The sequence below is a fragment of the Rhipicephalus sanguineus genome, chromosome 2 (genome assembly GCF_013339695.2).
Source record: "Rhipicephalus sanguineus isolate Rsan-2018 chromosome 2, BIME_Rsan_1.4, whole genome shotgun sequence".
In the NCBI taxonomy this organism is placed as follows: Eukaryota; Metazoa; Arthropoda; class Arachnida; order Ixodida; family Ixodidae; genus Rhipicephalus; species Rhipicephalus sanguineus.
Window position 1 is genome coordinate 121,963,001 of NC_051177.1, and position 22,834 is coordinate 121,985,834.

At 49.9% G+C, this 22,834-nt stretch overlaps 2 protein-coding genes across 2 annotated transcripts; both read right to left on the reverse strand.

Annotated features, from left to right (window-relative positions):
- Window positions 1-1,806: 1,806 nt before the first annotated feature.
- LOC125757366 (uncharacterized) lies at window positions 1,807-8,203 on the reverse strand. Its single transcript, XM_049412912.1, is given in 5 exon segments — window positions 1,807-1,845; window positions 3,977-6,297; window positions 6,300-6,795; window positions 7,115-7,261; window positions 8,102-8,203. Coding segments are annotated over 5 exon segments (3,105 nt in total).
- A 5,471-nt stretch (window positions 8,204-13,674) lies between these two features.
- LOC119381268 (uncharacterized) lies at window positions 13,675-20,010 on the reverse strand. Its single transcript, XM_037649187.2, has 2 exons — window positions 19,789-20,010; window positions 13,675-13,888 (listed from the first exon to the last, which is right to left on the reverse strand). Exons 1-2 carry the CDS (start codon window positions 19,960-19,962, stop codon window positions 13,694-13,696), a joined length of 369 nt encoding a protein of 122 aa, XP_037505115.1. The 5' UTR covers window positions 19,963-20,010; the 3' UTR covers window positions 13,675-13,693.
- Window positions 20,011-22,834: the final 2,824 nt, after the last annotated feature.

The following is a 22,834-nucleotide window of genomic DNA, read 5'->3' on the forward strand; positions in this document are numbered from 1 at the left end:
AAATAAAGAAAACGTTGATCGAACGTTTGGCCAGCGAGTTAGTTCTTTGGACAAAACTACTCAACTCGTTGCTTCGTTTGCGCAGATAATACAACACCCAACGTGCTGAATGGGTATCCCGACCACAGGAACTATATACAAGTGTTCAACAAGTGCATGACCCCACGTGCCGCACCATCCAGCGCCACCGTCAACTACAAACCACGCTTTAGAACTTATGGTTCGTTGTAGCGTGCCAAAAGACATGGGGGCCTGAAAAGAATCGTACGCCGACAGACAGTGCTAACTTGCAAAAATGGCTATATCTTCGTTTTCCAGCGCTATTTCTACCACTCGCCATCACGTGACACGTGTGCATTTCATTAGAGCTTAAGAGATGACCGACTACCAACGCGGATACGTAGCCACCCTTGTTTACTTCACGATTTAGAATACCGGCGAGATTTCCTGTTGCTCCGGCACTCGGAAGCACCACCGCTAGGAGCTACGGGCATGCAGTGTGGAATAACATCTAACATAGAAACCATCGTAAGTAGCGCAACTAGACAGGACAACACAGCAAGGAACAGACGAGCCCAGTTCCGCTACTTACGATGGTTTCTATGTCAAAATACGAACTCGCGCAAACAGTCAACTCTTATGAACATCTAACAATTGAGTGACTAGACGAGACGAGACTAATGGACCCAGGGTATCCAGCTCTCCACGGAAAAGTGTGTGGAGGAAAGTGACAACACGAAATCTCATCGAGAAACATCCAGCGAAGAAATAAAATAGGTCACTATATACGTATACACTGGCCGCAATAAGCAACCATATCACAGTCTGCGCAGAAAGAGAGCAAAGCAGTGCAGCTCCCGCGGCAACCAACCATAGCATACTGGTTAGTAATGAGGACGTGATGACTTATGTCAGCTAGCACTGGCTAAATTATGGATAACGTCGGCTAGTTATAATATCGTACTGCATCCTGTTGCCTGTGTTTCCTTCTTCGCTGTTGCCTCTTTTCTTTATGCTCAAACTGAGCTGCGCTACACCAGTACGATATTATAATGCACCAACATTCCCAATCTGCAGTACTTGTCGGGTAGTTATTGTTTTCGACTAATGTAGGGTAATGCGATCGCTATTAAACGCTCGTGTTTGCACTATGTTTGCCAGTGCTCTTGGTTAAATAAAGGAATTAAAAATAGTGCTTAAACACGCTAGTAAAGTTTCGATGGTCCTTCGTCGTCGTCGATCACGGAGATCTTCGTTGATGATCGGCAGCGATGATGCATTCACACGTAGGCAGCAGTGGTGGTTAGATGAATTTAGTAGTTTATGTGAACGTAAAATAATGGATACAACTGAGCTAGAAATATACAAGAGATTAAACAGGAGTAACACACAGTCTCACTCTTCTACTTATTGAAGAAGTTAGAGCCCAGACTGTCTTACGTTGCGCTCGCCGCTAGCCTCACTGATCTATCAACACATGATTTCAGCCCAGGCTAGCCTTACGTACATAGTACGGAGCCTCACCGATCTATCAGCAACGCTGATTACAGCCCAGACTGTCCTGCCGTACTCGTGCAGCTCGATATCTCCTGCCAAGAACAAAGAAAATGGGCGGTGGCCGCTCTTTGTCCATCCCTTGACCACGGAGGCCAACCAGAGCGTAAGTATTTCTTGGCCCCCCGCCCACCGGGCAGGGCCTAAACGGAAAGCCCAGATATTCCGAGAAACACTGCTTTCCTCCTTTCTCTTCCACGCGTGTTCATTCACGGTGTCAGGAGCCAACACCACGTGCGCAGAATTTATCGCTTACACATTCCACTCCTCGGCCAGCAAGCAGACCGTCGCCTGCGACTCGGCGCGAACATGACACCACAGGGGGTATTCTGCAGTGTGTCCCCGTGGCCGGCAGATGCCTTCAAACAGCGCGGCCAGCGCCTCGGACCCAGTCCGTGTTTTGACCGGAATTCCTGGAGCTCGAAAACCAGGCCGCCGCGGCTCTGGGCCAGATGTCACGTCCAAACGGGAGGCAGCACGCACTTGCCCGCATGGCGCCACCGCAGACGGCTCGTCCGTCCTGAACGCTCCCGAACACAGCGGGAGACGGCGCAGACCCCTCTCGGCCTTCCGCGAACTCGCGGTTCATTCCTTGGCGCGAAAACCGCATCCACCATCGGCGTACTAGCTAAAGGGCCTCTGCCCTCTCTCCTTAACGGCTCGCAGCCATAGAGCGGCCTTACACGCCCCTCCTAAAGAGTATACTGGGCTCTAAACGTGCTCAGCTATACTACAAATTAAACAAAGGCCGCGGAAGCATTACGTCCGGGCTCCATGAAAAATTATTTACAGATCCATGAAAAGCAGCCCTTTCGTGCGGAATAACGCTGAGAATGATCCACTCAATAAAGCATACATGTAAAATGGGCTATACAGGCAAGGTAACACGACATATTTCATTTCACTATAAAGCACAACACTCGCAAAGAAACAAAAAAGAAATCTAGTATGCACGTGGCACAAGCGCTCTAGATACAGCTACATATATCTACAAAGAGTCCAATGCACCACGAAGAGTACCGTGCAGTTCTATAGTTCAGCACACACCACACTTGAGGTGAACGGGAACATTCACGCCCGTCCAAGCTAGCATGGCTCGTTATTGAGCTGGCTCCCATGAGCCATTCTGAAGCCTTGACAGTGCATCCGCATTGGCATTATGCGCGCCTTTCCGATGGCGCACCGTGACATTGTATCGCTGCAATGAAAGTGCCCACCTAGCTAGCTTTGCTCCCTGCGGAGTGCTGGTGGTCAGGTAGGACAGAGGGTTATGATCAGAGACCACATTCACCACTGCTCCAAAGAGCCAATAGTCAAATTTCTTGAGCGCCCATATTATCGCAAACGCCTCCCTTTCTATCGTTGACCAGCGCCCCTGTGTCGGGTTAAATCGATGGCTAGCGAACGCTATCGGCTTTTCTTTCCCGTCTGCCGACATTTGAGCCAAACAGGCTCCGGCTGCCGTGGCCGACGCATCCGTGAAGAGCCAATATGGCTGATGAGGGTCAGGAGTGTTCATGGCGACAGCCTGGCACAACGACGTCTTTAAGCTATCGAACGCCTCCTGGGCATCTTCTCCCCATGGGATTTCATTTGGCACCCCCCACCTAGTTAACGCTGTGAGCGGGCCCGCGACGTCCGCGTAGTTCGACACATACTCGCGGTAATACCCACAAAGCCCCAAGAGGCTTCTCACTTCCTTCTTTGTGCGCGGCGGTACAAGGCCTTTGATAGCAGCTATCTTTTCTGGGTCTGGGCCGTGAGTTCCCGAGCCAACCACATGTCCTAGATAACGGATATGTGTCTGCGCTACCTGGCATTTTTCAGAGCTTGCCCTCAGACCGGCATCACCAAGAATCCTAAGCACGGTGTCCACATGGCGAAGGTGTTCCTCCCATGTGTCTGAAAAAATTGCTATATCATCAAGGTACGCTGATGCATAAGCCTGGTGTGCTGACAGCAATGCATTAACCATCCGCTGAAAGGTAGCTGCTGAGTTCTTCAAACCGAAGGGCATTACCCTCCACGCGTACTGCCCATCGTGTGTCACGAACGCCGTGAGATATTCACTTTGGGGATCCATTGGCACCTGCCAGTACCCTCTCCTGAGGTCAACTACAGTTATGAAATTTGCGCGCCCCACTCTGAAAATTAGCTCTCGCGGATTAGTCATTGGAAAGGCATCCACGCGCGTGACAGCATTCAACGTCCTATAATCAATGCACATGCGCATTGACCCGTCTTTCTTACCCACACACACAACCGGGTGTGCGAATTCACTTTCCACTGGGTATATGAGCCCCAGATCAAGAAGTTCTTCAACCTGCCGACTAACCTCTTTCTTTAACAGCTCTGGAACTCGGTAAGGGAATGTCCTTTTGGGCTTACAACTCTCCTCCAACTCAATACGATGGCGACCTACCTGAGCCATCCCAGGATTTCCATCAAAAACACAGCGATGTTTCTGAAATACCCTCTCAATCTCCTTCCGCGCGTCAGGACGCAAGTGATCCAGCTTTTCGGGGGGTATCACACTCTCTCTATCTGCAGTAGGCAGCGCCTGTGGCGCGTACTCCACGTCACCAAACTCTTCGTCCTCCTCGAAGACCACCCCAACGTGGCTTACTCTAGCATAGTAGGGCCTGAGCCGATTTGCATGTACCACCGAGGACTTTCCGTCATTCATTTGTAGGCGATAAGAGTGTTCCCGCTCTTTACCTGTTATCGTGAACGGCCCCAACCACCTGGCCGCCATCTTTGTTGCCCTAGCTGTATCAAATAGCAGCACTTGGTCTCCAACATTAAATTCTTTACTTCGCGCCCTCCTATTGTACACTTCAGCATATCTGCCCTGGTGTGCAGTGCTTGTCAACTCCGCTACGCTCGCGGCAAGATCTAGTTGCTCACGCAGTTGTTGCAAATACTTCGATGGTTTCTCTCTTAGAGTTGCCGGCACAATTACTTCACCCGTCCAGGTCTGTTGCAAAATTGATAGAGGCCCGGTCGGGTTTCTGCCATACAACAGCCTGAATGGCGACACCCCTGTGGTGTCATGTGGCACTTCGCGGTACGCCCACAGCACAAATGGGACAAGCTTGTCCCAATTCTTTTGGTCACGTTCTATTACATGATACAGCATATTTTTGAGAACCCTGTTCCATCTTTCCACCACGCCATTGCTCTCGGGGTGTTCAGGGGTGGAAAACCTTGGTGAACAGCCCAATTTTTCCAACATCAGCTGTGTCATTTGTGACTTAAAGTTTGTGCCCTGATCAGAACAGACCATTTCCGGAACACCGGTGCGACTAAAAATTTCCAGTAATGCCTCGCATGTGGCCTTTGCAGTCAACGATCGGAGTGGCACCACCTCAGGCCATCTAGTGCAAAGATCAACGAGGCACAGGGCATATCTGTGGCCTCTCGCCGACGGCACATCGATAGGGCCGATGACATCTACATTAACCACCTGGAATGGGTGTTCCGGCCGCGTGAGTGGCGTAATGGGTATCTTGTCACTTTGCCTTCTATCAGACCGCGTCTGGCACTGATGGCATGTCTTACAATGCTCAACAATATCCCTTTCCATTCCTGGCCAAAAGAAACTATACTTTATGCGTTGCCTGGTCTTTTTCGACCCCAAGTGTCCACCCCATAAGGACTCATGCGCCAGCTCCAACACCTCGCTGCGCCTTTCAACCGGCAGGACTAACTGTCTGACCTTGACTCCCGCTAAAGCGTCCTGATGGTATAAGAGCCCGTCTGCCACAAACATGCCAGCTTTCTTTTTTCTTGCATCCTCCCATGACCTTCGAAGACTATCATCTGAAAGCTGCTCAGCTCTAAATTGCTCTCGCTGATTAGTGACCTGATCGGCAAAAGCGGGACCACTTTCTCCCGATTCTTGAACCTCATCAACCGTTTCACCGCGGCCACAGTTTAAAACTGCTGTATCGCTGTCTTTCATTTCACTTGATCGAAGTCCCACTGCACTGACGACATGCGTAACACTTTCCCGTTCACTCCCATTGTCTTCCTGTGCATGCAGTAACTCCCAATCCTCTTTTGACAGCAGACAGTTAACTCCATCCGCGAGCTGGTCAGTAATAGCACACACCAGATCAACCTTCTGTGGTTGTCCCACCCCTCCCGGGTAGTTTAAAGCTATTGGCAATGTAGCCAAAGTTGCTTGGATGGTTTTTCCAAACGCCGACTGGAGCCTTACTGCGCCCGATGAATCCTTTACCCTTTGCGGAAGTATCCCTTCACGTATCACCGTTATTTCACTGCCTGTGTCCAGCACAGCTTCAGTAGTTATGCCACCGCACGTGATCGGGATAAGTTCCAGTTTCGACCGGCCCGAGCCAGCACTTCGCTCGAATACTTCCACCCTCGCACTCAGCACCCTTTCCTGCTCGGGTGGCGGTAACTTACCAACAATGGCGACATTGTGGACTCTCTGTTTAGGCACAGTGGTCAACTTCGCCTGCTGCTCCTTACTTGAGGCCTGAGGACAATCCCTAGCCACGTGACCCTGACCGCGACAAATGTAGCACCTTACATTGGCCTTTTCTATGCCGGTCTGCCTGGCTAACGGCGGAGCAGTTGGCACTCCAACCGTCTTAGTTGCTCGACCCTTTCCTTTCGCCTGTTCAAAAGTCTCGAGAACTTTAGCAACCTCTACAGGTTTGAACCACTTTTCGCCCTCCCGCAAAAGAACATACTCTAGACCTTCCGGGCCCAACTCGCCTTCATTCGGTCAGCGACCATTAGCTCAGCAACCGCTTCCTTAGTATCCGCATTACGAGATTGCAGGTAATACGCGAAGTACGTTCTGGCCCGAGAAGCGAACTGAGCCCATGTTTCCTCTCTTTTCTTCGTCACCTTTTGAAACCTGTCTAAGTACTCAGCTGGGGTGAGCTTAAGTTCATTTAGTACCGCACGTTTCACGATCTCATAATCCACACACTCCTCTTCACTCAAGCTACACAGCATATAGCGGACTCGCTCAGACAGCGCAGGCATTATCAAGTGTACTCGGTTCTCTTCCGGTACCTGGAAGGATGAAAACAGTTTTTCCACCTCATCGAACCACATCGGGACATCCGCGTCGCACGGCAACCTGTATGCCTTCAGCATCTTAGCGCATTGTGCTACTCCGTCAATGCCGGTATGGCGGCGGTCGTTCGTTCCCGACATCGAAGGGCGACCTACTCGATTGCTCAATCTCTGCTCTGCGTAGGGCTACGCGTTCACATTCAAGCTGTAGGCGTACTTTTCGAGCTCGAGCTGCAGGCATCGTACTGCCATTCCCTCTGGATCTGACCTATCCGGATCTTGTAGAGCGCCTAGCGCCCCACTACCACCTCCGGTGACCGACTGCTCAGACTCAGTCTCTCTGAAGCTCGGTAGCTCCTGCTGTCTCTGATCTTCTCTCTGCTCAGATGCACCATCCTCGCCCACACTAGACCCCACAGCGCTTGCCATTCTGCGCGTGATCATCTCTAGCCTCACAGAGCAACAGCCATGCCAACTTAGACAAAGCGTAAGGAATCCCGCTCACCCGTTTCTGCTGGGGGCCTCCGCTGTGGTTCGGCTCCCGACGACTTTCGATGGCGATGGGACTCGCTGGCACCTCCTTGCAGTCGGCGTCTCTGGCTCGATGGACACCTTGCAGTTGCTCTTCGTGTGGCTTGCCGATCCTGTCGGGCTGCGCCAGTAAAGTTTCGATGGTCCTTCGTCGTCGTCGATCACGGAGATCTTCGTTGATGATCGGCAGCGATGATGCATTCACACGTAGGCAGCAGTGGTGGTTAGATGAATTTAGTAGTTTATGTGAACGTAAAATAATGGATACAACTGAGCTAGAAATATACAAGAGATTAAACAGGAGTAACACACAGTCTCACTCTTCTACTTATTGAAGAAGTTAGAGCCCAGACTGTCTTACGTTGCGCTCGCCGCTAGCCTCACTGATCTATCAACACATGATTTCAGCCCAGGCTAGCCTTACGTACATAGTACGGAGCCTCACCGATCTATCAGCAACGCTGATTACAGCCCAGACTGTCCTGCCGTACTCGTGCAGCTCGATATCTCCTGCCAAGAACAAAGAAAATGGGCGGTGGCCGCTCTTTGTCCATCCCTTGACCACGGAGGCAACCAGAGCGTAAGTATTTCTTGGCCCCCCGCCCACCGGGCAGGGCCTAAACGGAAAGCCCAGATATTCCGAGAAACACTGCTTTCCTCCTTTCTCTTCCACGCGTGTTCATTCACGGTGTCAGGAGCCAACACCACGTGCGCAGAATTTATCGCTTACACATTCCACTCCTCGGCCAGCAAGCAGACCGTCGCCTGCGACTCGGCGCGAACATGACACCACAGGGGGTATTCTGCAGTGTGTCCCCGTGGCCGGCAGATGCCTTCAAACAGCGCGGCCAGCGCCTCGGACCCAGTCCGTGTTTTGACCGGAATTCCTGGAGCTCGAAAACCAGGCCGCCGCGGCTCTGGGCCAGATGTCACGTCCAAACGGGAGGCAGCACGCACTTGCCCGCATGGCGCCACCGCAGACGGCTCGTCCGTCCTGAACGCTCCCGAACACAGCGGGAGACGGCGCAGACCCCTCTCGGCCTTCCGCGAACTCGCGGTTCATTCCTTGGCGCGAAAACCGCAGCCACCATCGGCGTACTAGCTAAAGGGCCTCTGCCCTCTCTCCTTAACGGCTCGCAGCCATAGAGCGGCCTTACAACGCTCTTTCAATCTTCGTATGAATTCTGTCACCGTACATCGCGCTCTCTTTTTTTTCTTTTTTTTTTTCTTCTGAAGACCACCTGCGCGATTTTGTCGCCGACGTCAGCTGTGCGCCGCGGACGGCGAGCAAACCGGAAGTTTGCACTTGTAATGCAGCACTTTTCGGCGTGGGCGCGTCTCTTGTTCCGGATTGCGCATTTCTGACGTGGCCTTGCGGATAGGCGCGCCTGCGCCGGGCCGCGTCAGAGGTCGGACGATGCGCGCCTAGCCATGGCATGTACATATAACATCCAGCACGTATTACTGTATACACACGCGTACGTGCATTCAAGTTCGCACCCCCTCCCCAGCTGCCTTCTCTCTTCAACCTATTCTATTCCGTGGCGCGTCTCGTCTCATCATACGAGCTCGCGTCACTCCACGTCAGACCCGTTGTACTCATACCACCCGTCGGCCCACTCGCATATATACATGTACAACTCGCACAGCGAAAAAAGAAACATTAGATGATGCACCTCCGACATGTCATATACGTGTACAGTACGCTACAGAAAGAGCCGCGCCTTTGACTGCGCGCATGCCTTCCTATAGTCAGTCCCTCGGCGCTATAAGCGTATGCGCGCACGCCTGTTGCCGCGCGCGGGCATTCAAAGCGAGATTGAATGCTCGGTGACCGCGTGGGGGTCAAGGTTCGCCGCGTTCAATATGTTCTATACGCGGCCGACGGCGGAGATCTCGAATGCCGCTGAATTCGAGTCGTCAGAAGCATTTCCACTAGCAGTTGTAGCGATGCCGACGGGGTGGTGCAGTTTCGTAACCTTTCTTTTTTTTTTAGTGGATTGGAGAGGTTTCTTAAGGTTGTCAGGATGTCCTGAGAGTTCGCTGAGGAAGGGTTAGTGGACTGAATTATTCTCCGTACGCGCGTCACTAGCGTTGCATAAAGGGGAACATATCTTGTAAGTGATTTCATCTTTCTTGGGTCACAGGCGAATGAACTGCCTTTCGCCGTAAGACGTCGCTTCATCTTGATTGCCTTGACACGAAGCTATACGGGGGATCGGAAACGGCGTCCTTATCGCTGCGACAGCGAATATTCTGTTCGTTGTGTTCGGAATTGTTGCACGGATATATAGCAGAGATGCAACGTGACTTGGTCTTTCAGCAGTGCCACGTCCAACATATCAGAGTCGGAAGTCAGGCGTCAGTACCATACAAAGCGACTTCTAACACAACAGAGAAGAGTTATTCACAGTGAAGAAAAAAAAGAAAGAAAAACGAGAACAAATTAACAACTGAGAAGCAATATATAGCGCAGATGAAGTGATTAGTTCAGTAACTGACAGGTCTCCATCGGCACAGTGCAAGCGTCGTTTGCTTCTCATCCATGTTGTAATGTTGTAATGTCCTGTTAAAATAATAAGCATGATTGTGCATGATTGTATGCAGGTTGCAGAGCCACGTCCTTAGTGAGGCCCTTCATTTGACTACACCTTACATCGAACGAGCTTTATGTCATTTCGAGTCACCCATGACGTTGGATATATATGACCATCGAGCGCGTATATTATAGCCTTATGTTATACTCACTGCACTGCAAGGGAATGCGACTAAATTGTGCACACACGATGCTGTTTGTCATATGACGTTCTCGTGTCGTTTCCGGCGTCTCGGAAAAACTGCGAAATCTCGATATGATAGGCCAAAGGAAGATGAACAAAAACTAAACAAAGACAAAGATGGCCATCTTTCAATGCACCGTCATGGCTGAGGATGCGTTCTTTTTTCTTTCTTTTTTCTCGTTACGCTTACCCTTCAGAATTATTCTCAATGTGAAAGCGCCAAGGCTCTAATCATGCTTACATTACAACAGTGGTTTGGCTAACTTGTGTGTTAACAACAGTTTATACAATGATGCGTGCTCCACAGGAGTGAGGTTAAAGATATGGGATTTCTTAACTATTCTATAATTCATTAGTCATACAGTTCGTATGTGACCATTTTTATCCATAAATTATTCGTTTCTTGGCCAATACCCCAGAGTGGGTGTGAGCCATTCATAAAGGCAATCATCATCATCATCGTCGTCGTGGTCGTGGGTTAGTGTTGCCGCGGTTTCTGTGTGTATGTGAAATGAGCACAATCCTCGATGAGGAATCAGCGGCGAATGTGGTGGCACGAAAGGAGTCGAAGCGTTATCGCTCTGTCTGTATAGTATATAGAAGTAAAATAACCTTTCTGGATTCTGCAGGACGGCACACGAGAGGGATGGACTTGCCTTATCTCCGTAGTTTTTACTTCCTTCTACATTCTAAGAAAAAAAAGTCCTTTGACTCCTTTCGGATAGTCGTGACTTGCCACGTGTATGACTCTCTTGAAAGAGGCACGTCAACTCTCTTTGGAGATCATTGTACTCTCTTCTGAGTGTCGTGCGACTCCGCAAGAGAGCTAACGCGCGTCTTTAAATAGTCATATACGTTGCAAGTCAGGGACTACCCGGAAGAAGGCCCATATACTCTTTTTTTTTCTTTCTTAGAGTGTACCTAAAGATAACACTGCTGCCCTGACGAAGAACAAAAGTCCCGTTGTTAAAGCAAAGGTTCCAGCGACATTTCGTATTCGACGACCTCTCGTCTCTTGACGCGTGCACGTTCCCCTGGAATTGTCTTGTTTGCATTACACGAGTCTTGCTATTTGCGTTGTGTTAACTTCCTGCATAGCTAAGTCGCTATTTGCGACAGACATTCAGTTCGTATACAGCGCATGTTGCCTGTCTATCGATATCCTGGTCTCTTAAGCGCTTTGTTTTGGCCTAAATAGAAATACTGTAGCTTCCAAGCCAAATTTCCGAGGTCAAATTTAGAGAGAAACCTGCTAAGAAAGTAAGTTCCTGTGAAAAAAAAGAGTCATTATGTCGATAAGTAAACAAGCGTTTGGTAGTCCGCTGTGAAAGCCAAGTGTTCGAGCAGTAAACGAGTCGAGAGGACAAAGAATCTCTTTAGAATTAATTTCTCGCCCACACAAGAAACCGCTCCTTCCGAGTCTTTATATACCCACGGCGACACGCTAATATACGTAAGAATGCCATAATCGCGCATCCAACATCCCTAAGAATCTTGATACTGCGGGCAACGCCTTGTAAATCATCGTGAATAGGTGGTGGCCAAGAATAGTTGCCCGTGCAAGCGAGAGGGCAGCGGCGAGGCCTGCGGCGGGGGCTTTGAAACGTGATTTCGTTCGCTTTCCATTTTGCCCTGTCCCGGCGAAATGCCTCAATAAACGGCACGCGCGTGGTCATTACGTACCTCGCAGCGTCGAATCGGCTACGAGAAAAAAAAAATGCCCCTCGCATGCATACGAAGCAGTCATGCAGGCATGGCTCAAGGACGCGGTGAATAAGAGAGCCGTGAGCATTCCGGAGCTTTCGAAGAGCGTGCGAACACCGCACCAGGTGTGTATGTGCAACGTACGCCGCCCACGCCACCACTTGCGGTCGACGAAGAGGGGCGCGACGACCCGAAGGAAAAAGGAAACGTGAACGTCAGGGCGTTACCCCGCCGCTGCAGTGCGGGCTTGCTCGGAGGCCTGACCTCTGCGATGGCGGTGTGAGCAATTTGCGTGAGGTCGCCGTTGTCTGCGGCAGCGGCGGCCGCCAGATTTGTATACTTCTTGGCGAGATGTAACTAAGGTAAAGAAAAGGTGCGGGGCTCAGTGAGGGGGTTGGGTCAAGTCTCCTGCGATGCCGTCAGACGTCGCCGCGGCTGTTGCAGCACCGCGGCAAGGTTTCGGCGCTAGCTGAGCTTTTGTTATAGGAGAAGTCGTCCCTGACCACACGGGCATTGCACATATGCACACATTGAGAGTTTCTTCTTTTATTTTATGTGTGTCGTCTTCTTTGGGATCCAGGATGTACGACACACCCAAAGATGGTCCAGCCGGTTGAGTAACCGAGTGTTGTTTGCGTTCTTACAATTATTTTTCCTATTTCAAAGGTGCGAGGTATCGTGACCTGCGGGAGAAAGATCCGGAATGCGTGATGGTCGACCGCACCCGTATTTATCCCTCTTGTGCGCTCAAAATCACGCTTAGACACGTCCTCCGGACATACAAAAATGTCTTCCAGACGCATGGACATGCGTCTAGATGCGTCTTCATACGCGTCTCTCAAAGAAAAAAAAAAAAAACCCGGAAAACTGCTGCTCCACACACCGCGCCAAACATACCGAAAGTGTTTAAACCGATCCGTGAAATTCGTGTACCCGCAAAAGAGTCGACATCTGGGGCAGTTGGTATACGATTCTTGTATACACCAGCCAAAATGCGAGGTAAACGCAAAAAAAGAAAGAAAAAAGACACAGCGTGAAAGCACAAACGACGGCTCGGATCAGCCGTCATATACGCTTCCGTATTTGTATTGTCCTTTCGTCCTTTTCTGGCTGGTGCTTACAAGAATCGCGTTTACCAAGCAATGACCCTTCCATCCACGCGGGCAAGCGGACACGAACTATTTTCATTCACCGATTTCCGCCCTCTTGTTATCGCGCGTGGTATTATAGTGCCCTGATATATATACTTAGCGTAGAAATATACAAAAAATAGCGAAGCGCGAGTAATGCATATAGTATAGTGTATGGCTGGGGTGTTACTTTCTATATGTCAGGACTTAAGGTCGAGTTAAGCTTTCTTGAAAACGTTCAACTTCGATTCTGCTTGCTTCGTTGTGCCGAGGGCCATATAAACGCTGACAACTTTTCCTGCCAATACAGAATTTCTCTCCATTGTGGGCGTGCAAACTTTGTTTTATGGTACCAAAATTAGCATGTGGGGAGAGTCTGCGGTTAGAATAGATATTGGCGAAACAACAACTAATAACGTTAGGTAGGGTTCTTTTTTCTTGATTCGCTGATGGAAGTGCTGAACTCTTTAATGTAGTAAGAACCAATGATGGCCGCCGTTGCACGTTCGAGTAAACACTAAAAAAAACACACACTCACACATGCAGGATTTGTAAGGGGAAGCACGAATTGTTCTTACAATAACTGAGTGTGTGGAAACGTCATAAAAGAAACGTACAGAGCTAGAGAGCTTCGCAAGGCATGTATTAAAAATAGCGTTTACTCTAGCTTAAGAACTATGTTCTCGTAGAAAAGCATCTTCTCGAGCGCCGCGCGGCGTGAGAAATCAAAGGAAACAAAAATTGCTCAAACGAGAACGATTGCAGACACTGCCGAGCAGCTGCGCTTTGTGTGCATGGGCCAAGGACTGCTGGGAAGCTGCGTTCAGTGTACATGAACCCAGGACTGCCGGGCAGCTGAACTTCGCGTACGCGGGCTCGGGCCAGGCGCTTAACGGGGACGACGCAAGGCTCCCGCTGCCACCTTGTCGAGCAGCCTGCTCAAGGTGCTGGCCACGGAGGCAGTCGAAGGGCTTGGGCTCGGCTGGCTCGGAGACCAGTGGGTGCTTGAGCGGGCCCGCCGACACCGGATGCCGCTTCGAACGGCGAGAAGGTGGTGACCGAAGGCCTCTCCGATATGGACACCCTTCGCTGACTCTTGCTTCCCGGAGGAGGCGGCGGCGCGTAGCCCTTAACCTGCATCGTTAGTTGTGCGACCACTGTGAGCCGCACCCTTCAATGTGATACAATAACTTTTCGAGGGTCTGCCACACTATTTCTAAGACGACTGGAAGGCTAACGCCTTAGTGGCGATGCATTAAAGACTGAAACATCACGTCAGAATCCGACGAGCCGTCTGGCTTGTCGTGCCTTATTTCGCGCCTCCTCTGGCGTTGCATACCGCTTCGGCCCAGCGACACAAGGGGCCCTGAGACACAAATTAGGCGTGTCGTTTTAATCACTGCTTCTGGAACTGTGGAATGCATTGGTATCGTCGCGCAAGTGGCAACGCCTAAAACAGAGCTGTTATCATTTTACTTCAACGGAGAAACCACTTTGGTTTCGGACTAGAGCGACACACAACGTCTATTTTTGTGATCGAAAGTGACGTTTGATCACGTAGGAGTGACGACATTGCCAGGGTGTTTAGATTGGTGAGACGCACGTAATATTCACATGGTCCCAGCTAGGCCACACCATTGTGTGCTAAAAATGATAAAAGTACTATTTATACGCCCGCAGATGCAAAAGGATTTCTATTTTTAAATATGAAAATGTGAAAACAATTGCAACACAACGCTAGGTGCGCTGCACAACGGCTACCATGAAAAGAGACATCCGGTATGTCTCTATAAAAGGCGTGCGGTAACTGGAACCTGCCATTGACGTCAGTGGCAGAGTTAAATGCGAAACGTAACGTTTTTTCTCGTTGTCTGCTGGGGTTTTGAAGTGTCAAGACAAATAACTTCCATACCCGTGCAACAATCCTGATAACTCTTTTTGCGTTCAATTCAGTATTGATACACACAACTCTTTTGCAGGGCCCCTGAAGGAGAGTCATATACGTTCATCACAGCTCAGTATTACGCACTGAAGCAACATGGTTACACGTGAAATCTTCAGTGGTTTCCAGTGCTAGCCCAGCATAATGTATATATTTATACAGAAATTTATTAACGAGTGGTAAAACGTGCTTCCGTCCCCCTTCATAAACGGCTTTATGGTCGGTGAAAGACGTTGCGTAGTGGGAGGGCGAAGTAGTGGCAGTTTGCCGGTGATTGTAGTGGGATGTTTGAAAAGACGAAGTAGTGGGCAGTTTGCAAAGGTGGTTACGCCGGACAACGGAGACGTGACAAGGTTAGACTAAGAGGAGCTTCGCCCCTAAAAAAGAAGTCAAAGGACACTTTTTTTTTCTGCCTTTACCAATGTTATATACCATTGATATAAAGTAGGGGGTGTGCGACTATTCGAGTTTCGAATTCGAATCGGATAATACCTAATCGAATAATTCGATTCGACTTTCGAATAGCTAGTATTCGAAGTTTCGAGTAATTCGACAGGACGAATATTTAAAGGGGTCATGAAGCACCCCTTGGGCTGATTGAAAAAACACATCCTGCGGAAAGCTGACACGGCTATGAACTGCTCTGCCAAATATTACAGTCGTGCGCGCCGCGTAATGGCCACAAGCGGAGCGCGAAGTTGCCGTTTCCCCAGGCACCCTCTTTTCAAACAGAGGCCGGTTCTCACTCTCGTCGGTGGGCGGGGCGTCGGTCCGCTGTACGTCGCAAGACCCATAGCATGCTTATTGGCCGATAGCCGACGTAAATCGAGAGCGGCGTTCGGATCAGATGCGCTTCTTGCCGCGGGGTGCCGCCCCTTGCCGGCGCCGCACTCCTCAGTACACGGTAGCCGCACTCGCGCAAGCGAATCACAGCGGGAGAGCGATCGCGTTTCATGACGCGCGCTGGCGTAACTTCTTTCCCCCATGCCATCCCTCCCTGTCTAGCTTCCAGTGCGCTCGCCGGCACGAGAAAAGAGAGAAAGCGCTGGGAGCGTGCGCCAAACCCCCGTAACTCCGCTGATTCTTGACGGATTCGAGAAATTTTTGCGGCAATCGATTCGGGAGGCAGTACACTCCGATACTGAGGCCATTAGATCATTACTTGGAAAAGTGGTTCATGACCCCTTTAAACGCGACGAAGGTCAATGGTGCAACTTCGTTAGGGTAAAGTGGCCAAAAGTAACACTAACGTCGTTACAGTCGGCCTTGCGTTAAAAATGTGTCTGGTATCCTGGTTCAAAGGCGAGCGCATGTTTATTTTAAAGAAGATCATGTCATTTCAGCACGTAAAAAAAACACACGGGAAAACTGCCAAGCCCGTCGCAACTTCACTTCCGAAACGAAAGCGCGGACGTCTTGCGTACTTCGGTCGCGTATGGAAACGCCGTAAAACGTCCCGACTTTGGCTCGCGAAACCATCGGTGAATGGCTTCACATGCGAAAATTGGTTCACGCTGCGTCGCGGCCGCACAACACCACTCGTTCAGAAACTCCCATCCTTACGGCGCGCAGTTAAAATGCTGCTGTGAATAGACGCCCGAAGATTTTTTGGCCCGGAGCACTCATGACGATGAAGCACAACATTACCGTTGTTCTTTCTTTCAATTTTCAATAAAATCTTTGGCATTCGATATTCGATTTGATATTCGATATTTTTGGCCACTATTCGGCACTATTCGATTCGAGATGAAATTTCACTGTTCGCACACCCCTAATATAAAGGAGCGCTAGGGAACAAGAATGATTAATTTACCATTAGCTCAATGTTTGTGGTCTTCCTTACCAAAAGTGCATGGAAATGGCAAGAGTAAGCGCATCTCCGAATGAGCAGCTGTGTCGCAAGGGCAAGCGCGCTGCTTCGTTCTGCACGAACATGTAGTCAATAGAAGCATTCCTTCGCGCGCTACTAACATGCGTAACGTTGTTACGATAGAGCGCGAGATCGTCATAGGGCGCTTATATGAAGAGCCCTGCCCACATTAGAAGTTTTGATTAAGCGTTTATCATCTCTCTCTCTCTCTATGAAGCTCACAGTATAAACATTCACCTTTATGCTGCTCGTTGTTGAATACAATTATTTTTCTCAACGCCCGCGATGTCACAAGGAAAAGTAAAATCAAAGAGAGTTGCATCGCCGGTCGGTGTCCCTGAATTTATTGTGCCCTTGCATCGCGGCTCCAGATCTCACGAGTGGTATAGCCGTGGCCTCCGCGATCAGCTCCGGCAGAGAGCTGCCGGAGCTAATCGCGGAGGCCGCGGGTTTGGTACTGGACGCTGCTACACACTTGCAGAATCGGCAAGCTTTGTACATCACTTCTATCAGTTAGTAACTATGCACGTGGTGCAATGAACAAAGCGTATGGCCTTTTTTTCTTAAATGCCACCATTAGTGGCGACAACGACGGGTACATCGGCCGTGGAATTCGGAGCGGTGGGAACGAGACTTCTGCCGACGCTGCCTCTGCGGTATAGGCGACGTCACACGTTGACCACGCTGTTTGGCGAGAAGACAGAAGGGACAACGTCGCTTCAGTTGTGGAGACTTCATCGACAAGACTACGGCGAGTATTCCCCCCAACACCGAGTGCCAGGCCCGGAATACCTTCCCCCATTAAAAAAAATCAAAAGCCCTTTCTCTGTCAGTAAAATTGGGGGTAAGCGAAGCGGTTGGCGTCTGAGTGCCTGACGTACTACTATTCTTTCTTTCTTTCTTTCTTTCTTTCTTTCTTTCTTTCTTTCTTTCTTTCTTTCTTTCTTTCTTTCTTTCTTTCTTTCTTTCTTTCTTTCTTTCTTTCTTTCTTTCTTTCTTTCTTTCTTTCTTTCGCGTTGCTCAATGCTTCCTAATAACTTTATTCCTTCCTCCATGCCGGGAATGGGACGTTCACCCACGTGCTTAGCCGTACAACACTTCTGTTGCTATAGGCAACAACGACGGTCATGCGTTCATGTTCAGGCAACAATGGAATGTGGCAACGTGAAATAACAAATCACCTCGATAAAAGACCACGCTAGTGTCATACCAGAAACGGCTGATCGCCGACAAGCCCACGATCGCGGGGGCATCACTTATTGGAAAACGGTGCGCACAGAAAAAAATTGGACAGTTTGTAAATGCCAAAGTGTGTCCTGCGAAGGCCTGTGGCCATTCGACTCCGCCGATGGACGCCGCCGCTGGACGCCGCCGCTGGACGCCGCCGCCGCATTTCGCAACAGTTGCGCAACGCGCGTTGGAAGGAGCAACGCCGAACTGTTGCTATGCGCCGCTGTGCCATCACGTGATTGCTGAGAGAGTGTGAGGGGGAGAGGCCACAGCCGGCACCGTGCCATGGTACGACCGGACGGATGGACGTCGCGAGCAGGTCACGAGTATGAGACATTAAAGGCTTTCTCCTTAATACGTCCCGCATTGGAGGCGGACGCTCGTACCACTTCAGCACCGTTACGGTTACATGCTCTAGGCGCCTCTTCTCTACGTCTTTGTCATATGCTCCTCTCCCACGCTCCGCGCGCCGAGGGTCAGCACGGCGGCTAAAGTTTCTCCGCTTACAGCACCGCTGTTAAATTAAAAATCGGTGAAAAAGTTTCGCAGGCAACTTAAAAAATGTCAATGCTTCTGAATTTCCTTATTTCTTTTTCTGGACTCAAAACCTATTTTAGTTTCTCTTCAACGCACGCATCAGCAGCGCTACATTACAAAAAAAAGCCCTTTTACAGAGAGGCTGTCTTGGTCTAACCTGCGCCGTAGTCAGCGTCCGCAGAAAACTCCTACAGGGCATGTGCCTCTGGCTGAGCAGGCAAGTCACGTGATCTCGCATTGACCACTCAGGTGTAAGCTCGCGTATTTGAAATCTAGCGGCGGATTCACATAACGTGCCTGGCTAGACAATCATATACACTCGCGCACATAGACGCCGCCGTGCCGAAGACGCATCAGTGCAAGCTCGCGAAGCGGAATCCAAGCGCCAAGCGCGTTTCCCTGAGAGATGTGCTTCGATGTTGTGACCCTTAACGTTTTATCTATTTTACTTCCTATGTAACCCCCTCCCTCCTACTTATGTATTACCCCGAGAGGGGCCTTTGAAGGTGTCCTGCAACACTTGTTCAGCATGGTCAGAAAACGCTGCCGACCGGTAGTCGAGGCTCCCGAGAACACGCGAGCCAAACATTATAGCGCAGCACGTGGCCTGAGATTTACAATAAATTCGCAAAGTCAGCTAAAAAGCGCTTCCTCTTCTCCCGACAAAAATGATGCTTACGGCGTCACAGGCAGGATCCACGCCATTGGCTGATTTCAACATGGCGCGCTCGGTAGTTACTGTGGTCGCCGCGAAACTCCGCCACTCTCCCCCGCGCGCGCGCGCTATCGCACTGAAAGTACGCCACGCATTCGAAGAAAAAAGAAAAGAAAATGTGCCCAAGGTCAGGAGGCGCGCGTTACGTACCTTCGTCCCCCGTGCCATTACCCCCTGCTTAGCTTCCAGCGCTTTTTTCTGGCCGAGAGAAGAGAGAAAGGAATTCGCTCGTACAGAACCGATTCTAAAAATTTTTGCGGCTTTGGATTCGTGAGGCAATACGTTCCTTCAGTGAAGGCATTTCATGGCTACTTGGAAAAGTGTTGCAGGGCCCCTTTAAGAGAAAAATAAATTATGATGACGATAATGATCATGAAGCGCCAGCAGAGAGCTGACGACTCCGAAATGCGAACTCGCGAAGCCGAGGCGACATGGCAACGAAGGGCTGCCGCCACTAGGCCCACTGCGGAGGGCACCAAGGGCCACTGAAAGGAATGCCGAGGGGGAGGATCATTGCACATAGACAACTCAGGGTGCTCGAACGGTTTGGCGACGGAAATCATTCAGGCGCTTTAAGACAGCTTCGCTGAAAGACCGTCTTCACGGATTGGATGAGGCGTAGATTTTTTTTTTCTTCCTCCGTGGTTAAAACACTATCAAGCGTAAACCGACGCAGTAACGATATTCAGGCACTCCAGATCCTCGAAGCAACGGCGGTAAGCGGCTGTCTCATTTCTCACCTGAGCGACTGAGGGAGACTGGTCTGGAACGATGTGCGTAAGTGACGGAGAAAGAGCAGCCGTATGAGCAACAGGGTACTGAGGCTGAGGTGTGGCAGTCGGGACGAGGCTAGGCCGGCTGGTGTAAAGCGGTACAGAAACTACAGCCGACGCTGTTGGTGACGGCGACGGCATAGGTGGTCCCGCTGGAACAGCTGTCGGCAGAGGTAGCGGTAGCTGCGCAGGTTGGTGCGTGGGAGGTCCTGAAAACAAAAAAAAAGCATGGCTGATCCCTCCATCATAGGAATCGGTATTACACGAAAGCGAAACGTGTCCTCACAGAGGTAGTTGAGTGTTTATTGTGCATTGTTTCGCCGCAAGGTCGAAGCAATGAATGCGATAGCAACAAATTGGAATGTCACGCGAAGAACGGCCAGCAGCTCGAAACTTGCTGCGTGGTGTAACAGCTGTCACAGCTATACACTTAGAGCGCGCTACTCAAGCACAAAGAAGCACGCATGAAACGAACGCACAAGTATACACAGGACGAGCGCGAACTAAGAACTGTCACAGTTTTTACTTCTTTGTGTATTGATCAGCGCGCTCCTTTCGTCAACGCGGCACTGCAGCGAGCGAAGTGACCTTCGTGCACTAACTTGTACGCAAGCTTGCGGTGAAAGCACAAGACGCACGAATCACCCCCATCACGAGATAAGCGCGCGCGCGGGCGACCACGCATTGCAGGGCAAAGGTACGAGGCGCGCGCGCATCGCAGCGAGCGGGGCGACGACCTTTAAAGCGCCATGCGCGCCGTTCGCACCATCTCGCTGGTGATAACGAGAACAGTGCCTCCGAGCTCTGCGTATCACCAGCAGCAAATGGTGTATATAAATAGCTAGCCGTTACTACGCTAAAGAACGCGCGCTCTTGTGGCCGAGTCGTTTCGCGCTGCGGAGAGAAGGGTCGTGAGTTCGATTCCCGGCGTCGGTACTTTTTCTAGTTTTCTTTTGTGCCATATGTTAGTGTATATTTTACAACGTCATATCCGTGACGGAAGTACGTCAGTGAAGTCGTAGTGAACCCCGGCATAAAACACTTTCGTGTTAAAAGAAAAACAAGGGAGAACATATGCTGCGCGACGAAGTGTCTGCCGTGAAAAGGGTATGGCTCTGTGCCATGGCTGCTGGTAAATATAGGGCAGGTAAATATAGGACAGGTGTCTGCCCTTGCGAGAACCAGGGGTTTGAATTCACAAAACTACTGTTTTCTAACTGCTCCTTGTGAGCAATGACCGAGCGGCTCCTCTAATACTATGTCCAGCTTCAGGATTGGCTGGAATATGCTCTTAGAACATTTTAGCCTAAAATGCTTTACAGCAACGCAGTTAGCCTGTGGTGAGTCGGGACATTTCATGACGTTCAGCTCACATCGAAATGATCGTCAGCGTGAATGATCGGTGCCTTCAAATAAAAAAAGAAGTTGCCGTAGTTGGAACGCGGTTGCAACCAACTTTGTCGAGCGATAGCTCGGTTTTGCTTGCTTTAGGAAAGTTAACTTCAGTGCAGGCTTTCGTTTAGGCAAGGACGACGAGGAGTACACGCACGCTTCGACTACAAGCCTCGAAAAGGGAGACAACGTGTCGCACCACAACCACGGCGTGTATGTCTTACACCGTGCATCACAGCCAGCAACAGCATACATATACGCTGCTCGACGTGAACGCGCAGTGAAGGATGGATGGATGGATGCTATGAGCGTCCCCTTTATAACGGGGTGGTGACATGTCTGCAACCAGGCTCGAAGAAAAAACAAAAAAAGAAAAAAACTTCCTTGTTTCATGTTGGCCTAATACCTTATCTACATTGATTAAATCTATGTTATTATACCAAAAAATATAAATTCACGGTCCATCTTTCTGCTTTTTAAGGCAGAATGACCTTATTTTTCCCCATTATTTATTTTTGTACTTTATCTCTACTTTTCTGCCACCAATACTCTAACCGTGTCTTACTAATTTCTATCGCGGACGTGTTCAGCTTTCCATTGTTGTCCCTAAAACCCAAGGCTTCATGTAGACTCGTGCCCACACGTATACCTTGGTGAATATCGCCACATTCAATCAGTACATGTTCCATCGTTTCCTTAGTTCCTCCGCAGCATGTACATTGTTCTTCTTCGTTACTGAATCTCGCTTTATAACTACGCGTTCTAAGGCAGCCCGACCTTGCTTCAAACAGTAAAGCGCTTCCCCTTGAATTATCATAAAACCTTTCCCTCCTTATTTCGTTCTTTCCCTTTCGGTAGTTACTCAGAGCCGGCTTCTTTTCCATCACTGTCATCCAATAAGTCCTCTCTGCCTCTCTGACCTCCCGCTTAATGCTCCTTGTAGCCATATCGCCCGCACTGCTAGCCGTATATTAACTGGTGAGCCTCCTAGTTCTTTTTCTCCACTGCGTGTCAACGCTTTTTCTATACAAATACCTGAAAACCTTCTCTGCCCATCTACTCTTCTTCATTTTCCTCAGCCTCTCTTCGAATCTCAGTTTTCTCTGAGCTTCCCTCACTTCAAAGCCTGTCCATCCCATATCACCCTTTACAGCCTCATTTGTCGTCTTCCCGTGAGCGCCCAACGCGAGGCGGCCCACCGTCCTTTGATTTACATCCATTCCTGATTGTACCTCTGACTTCATTCATACACACCACTGAGTACCCAAATATAAGCCCCGGGACCATCACAACCTTCCACAGCCCTCGAAGCACCTCGTACCTATTGTATCCCCATAAAGCTCTGTGCTTCATAATTGCAGCATTCCTCTTTCCCTTTGCTACCGATGCTTCTCTTGTACCTCCATATATCTATCCCCCTCATTTACCCATACTCCGAGGTGCTTGTACTCGCTTACCATAGGTATTTTTTGGCCCTGTATTAAGACCGCATGGTCTTCGTGATCATTGAATACCATCAATCCACATTTTGTTGCACTAAATCCTAGTCCTAAAGCCTCACATTCCCTTCCGCATATATCTGCCAGTCGCTGTATATCATCTTGACTGTCCGCAAATAAGA

What these genes read in the sequence shown, in the direction of transcription:
- LOC119381268 (XM_037649187.2), bottom strand. Translation starts at nt 19,962, where the DNA reads ATGCCGTCGCCGTCACCAACAGCGTCGGCTGTAGTTTCTGTACCGCTT. An exon ending in AGTCTCCCTCAGTCGCTCAG is followed by an intron (nt 13,889 to 19,788) that starts GTGAGAAATGAG and finishes CTAACGATGCAG; the next exon opens with GTTAAGGGCTACGCGCCGCC.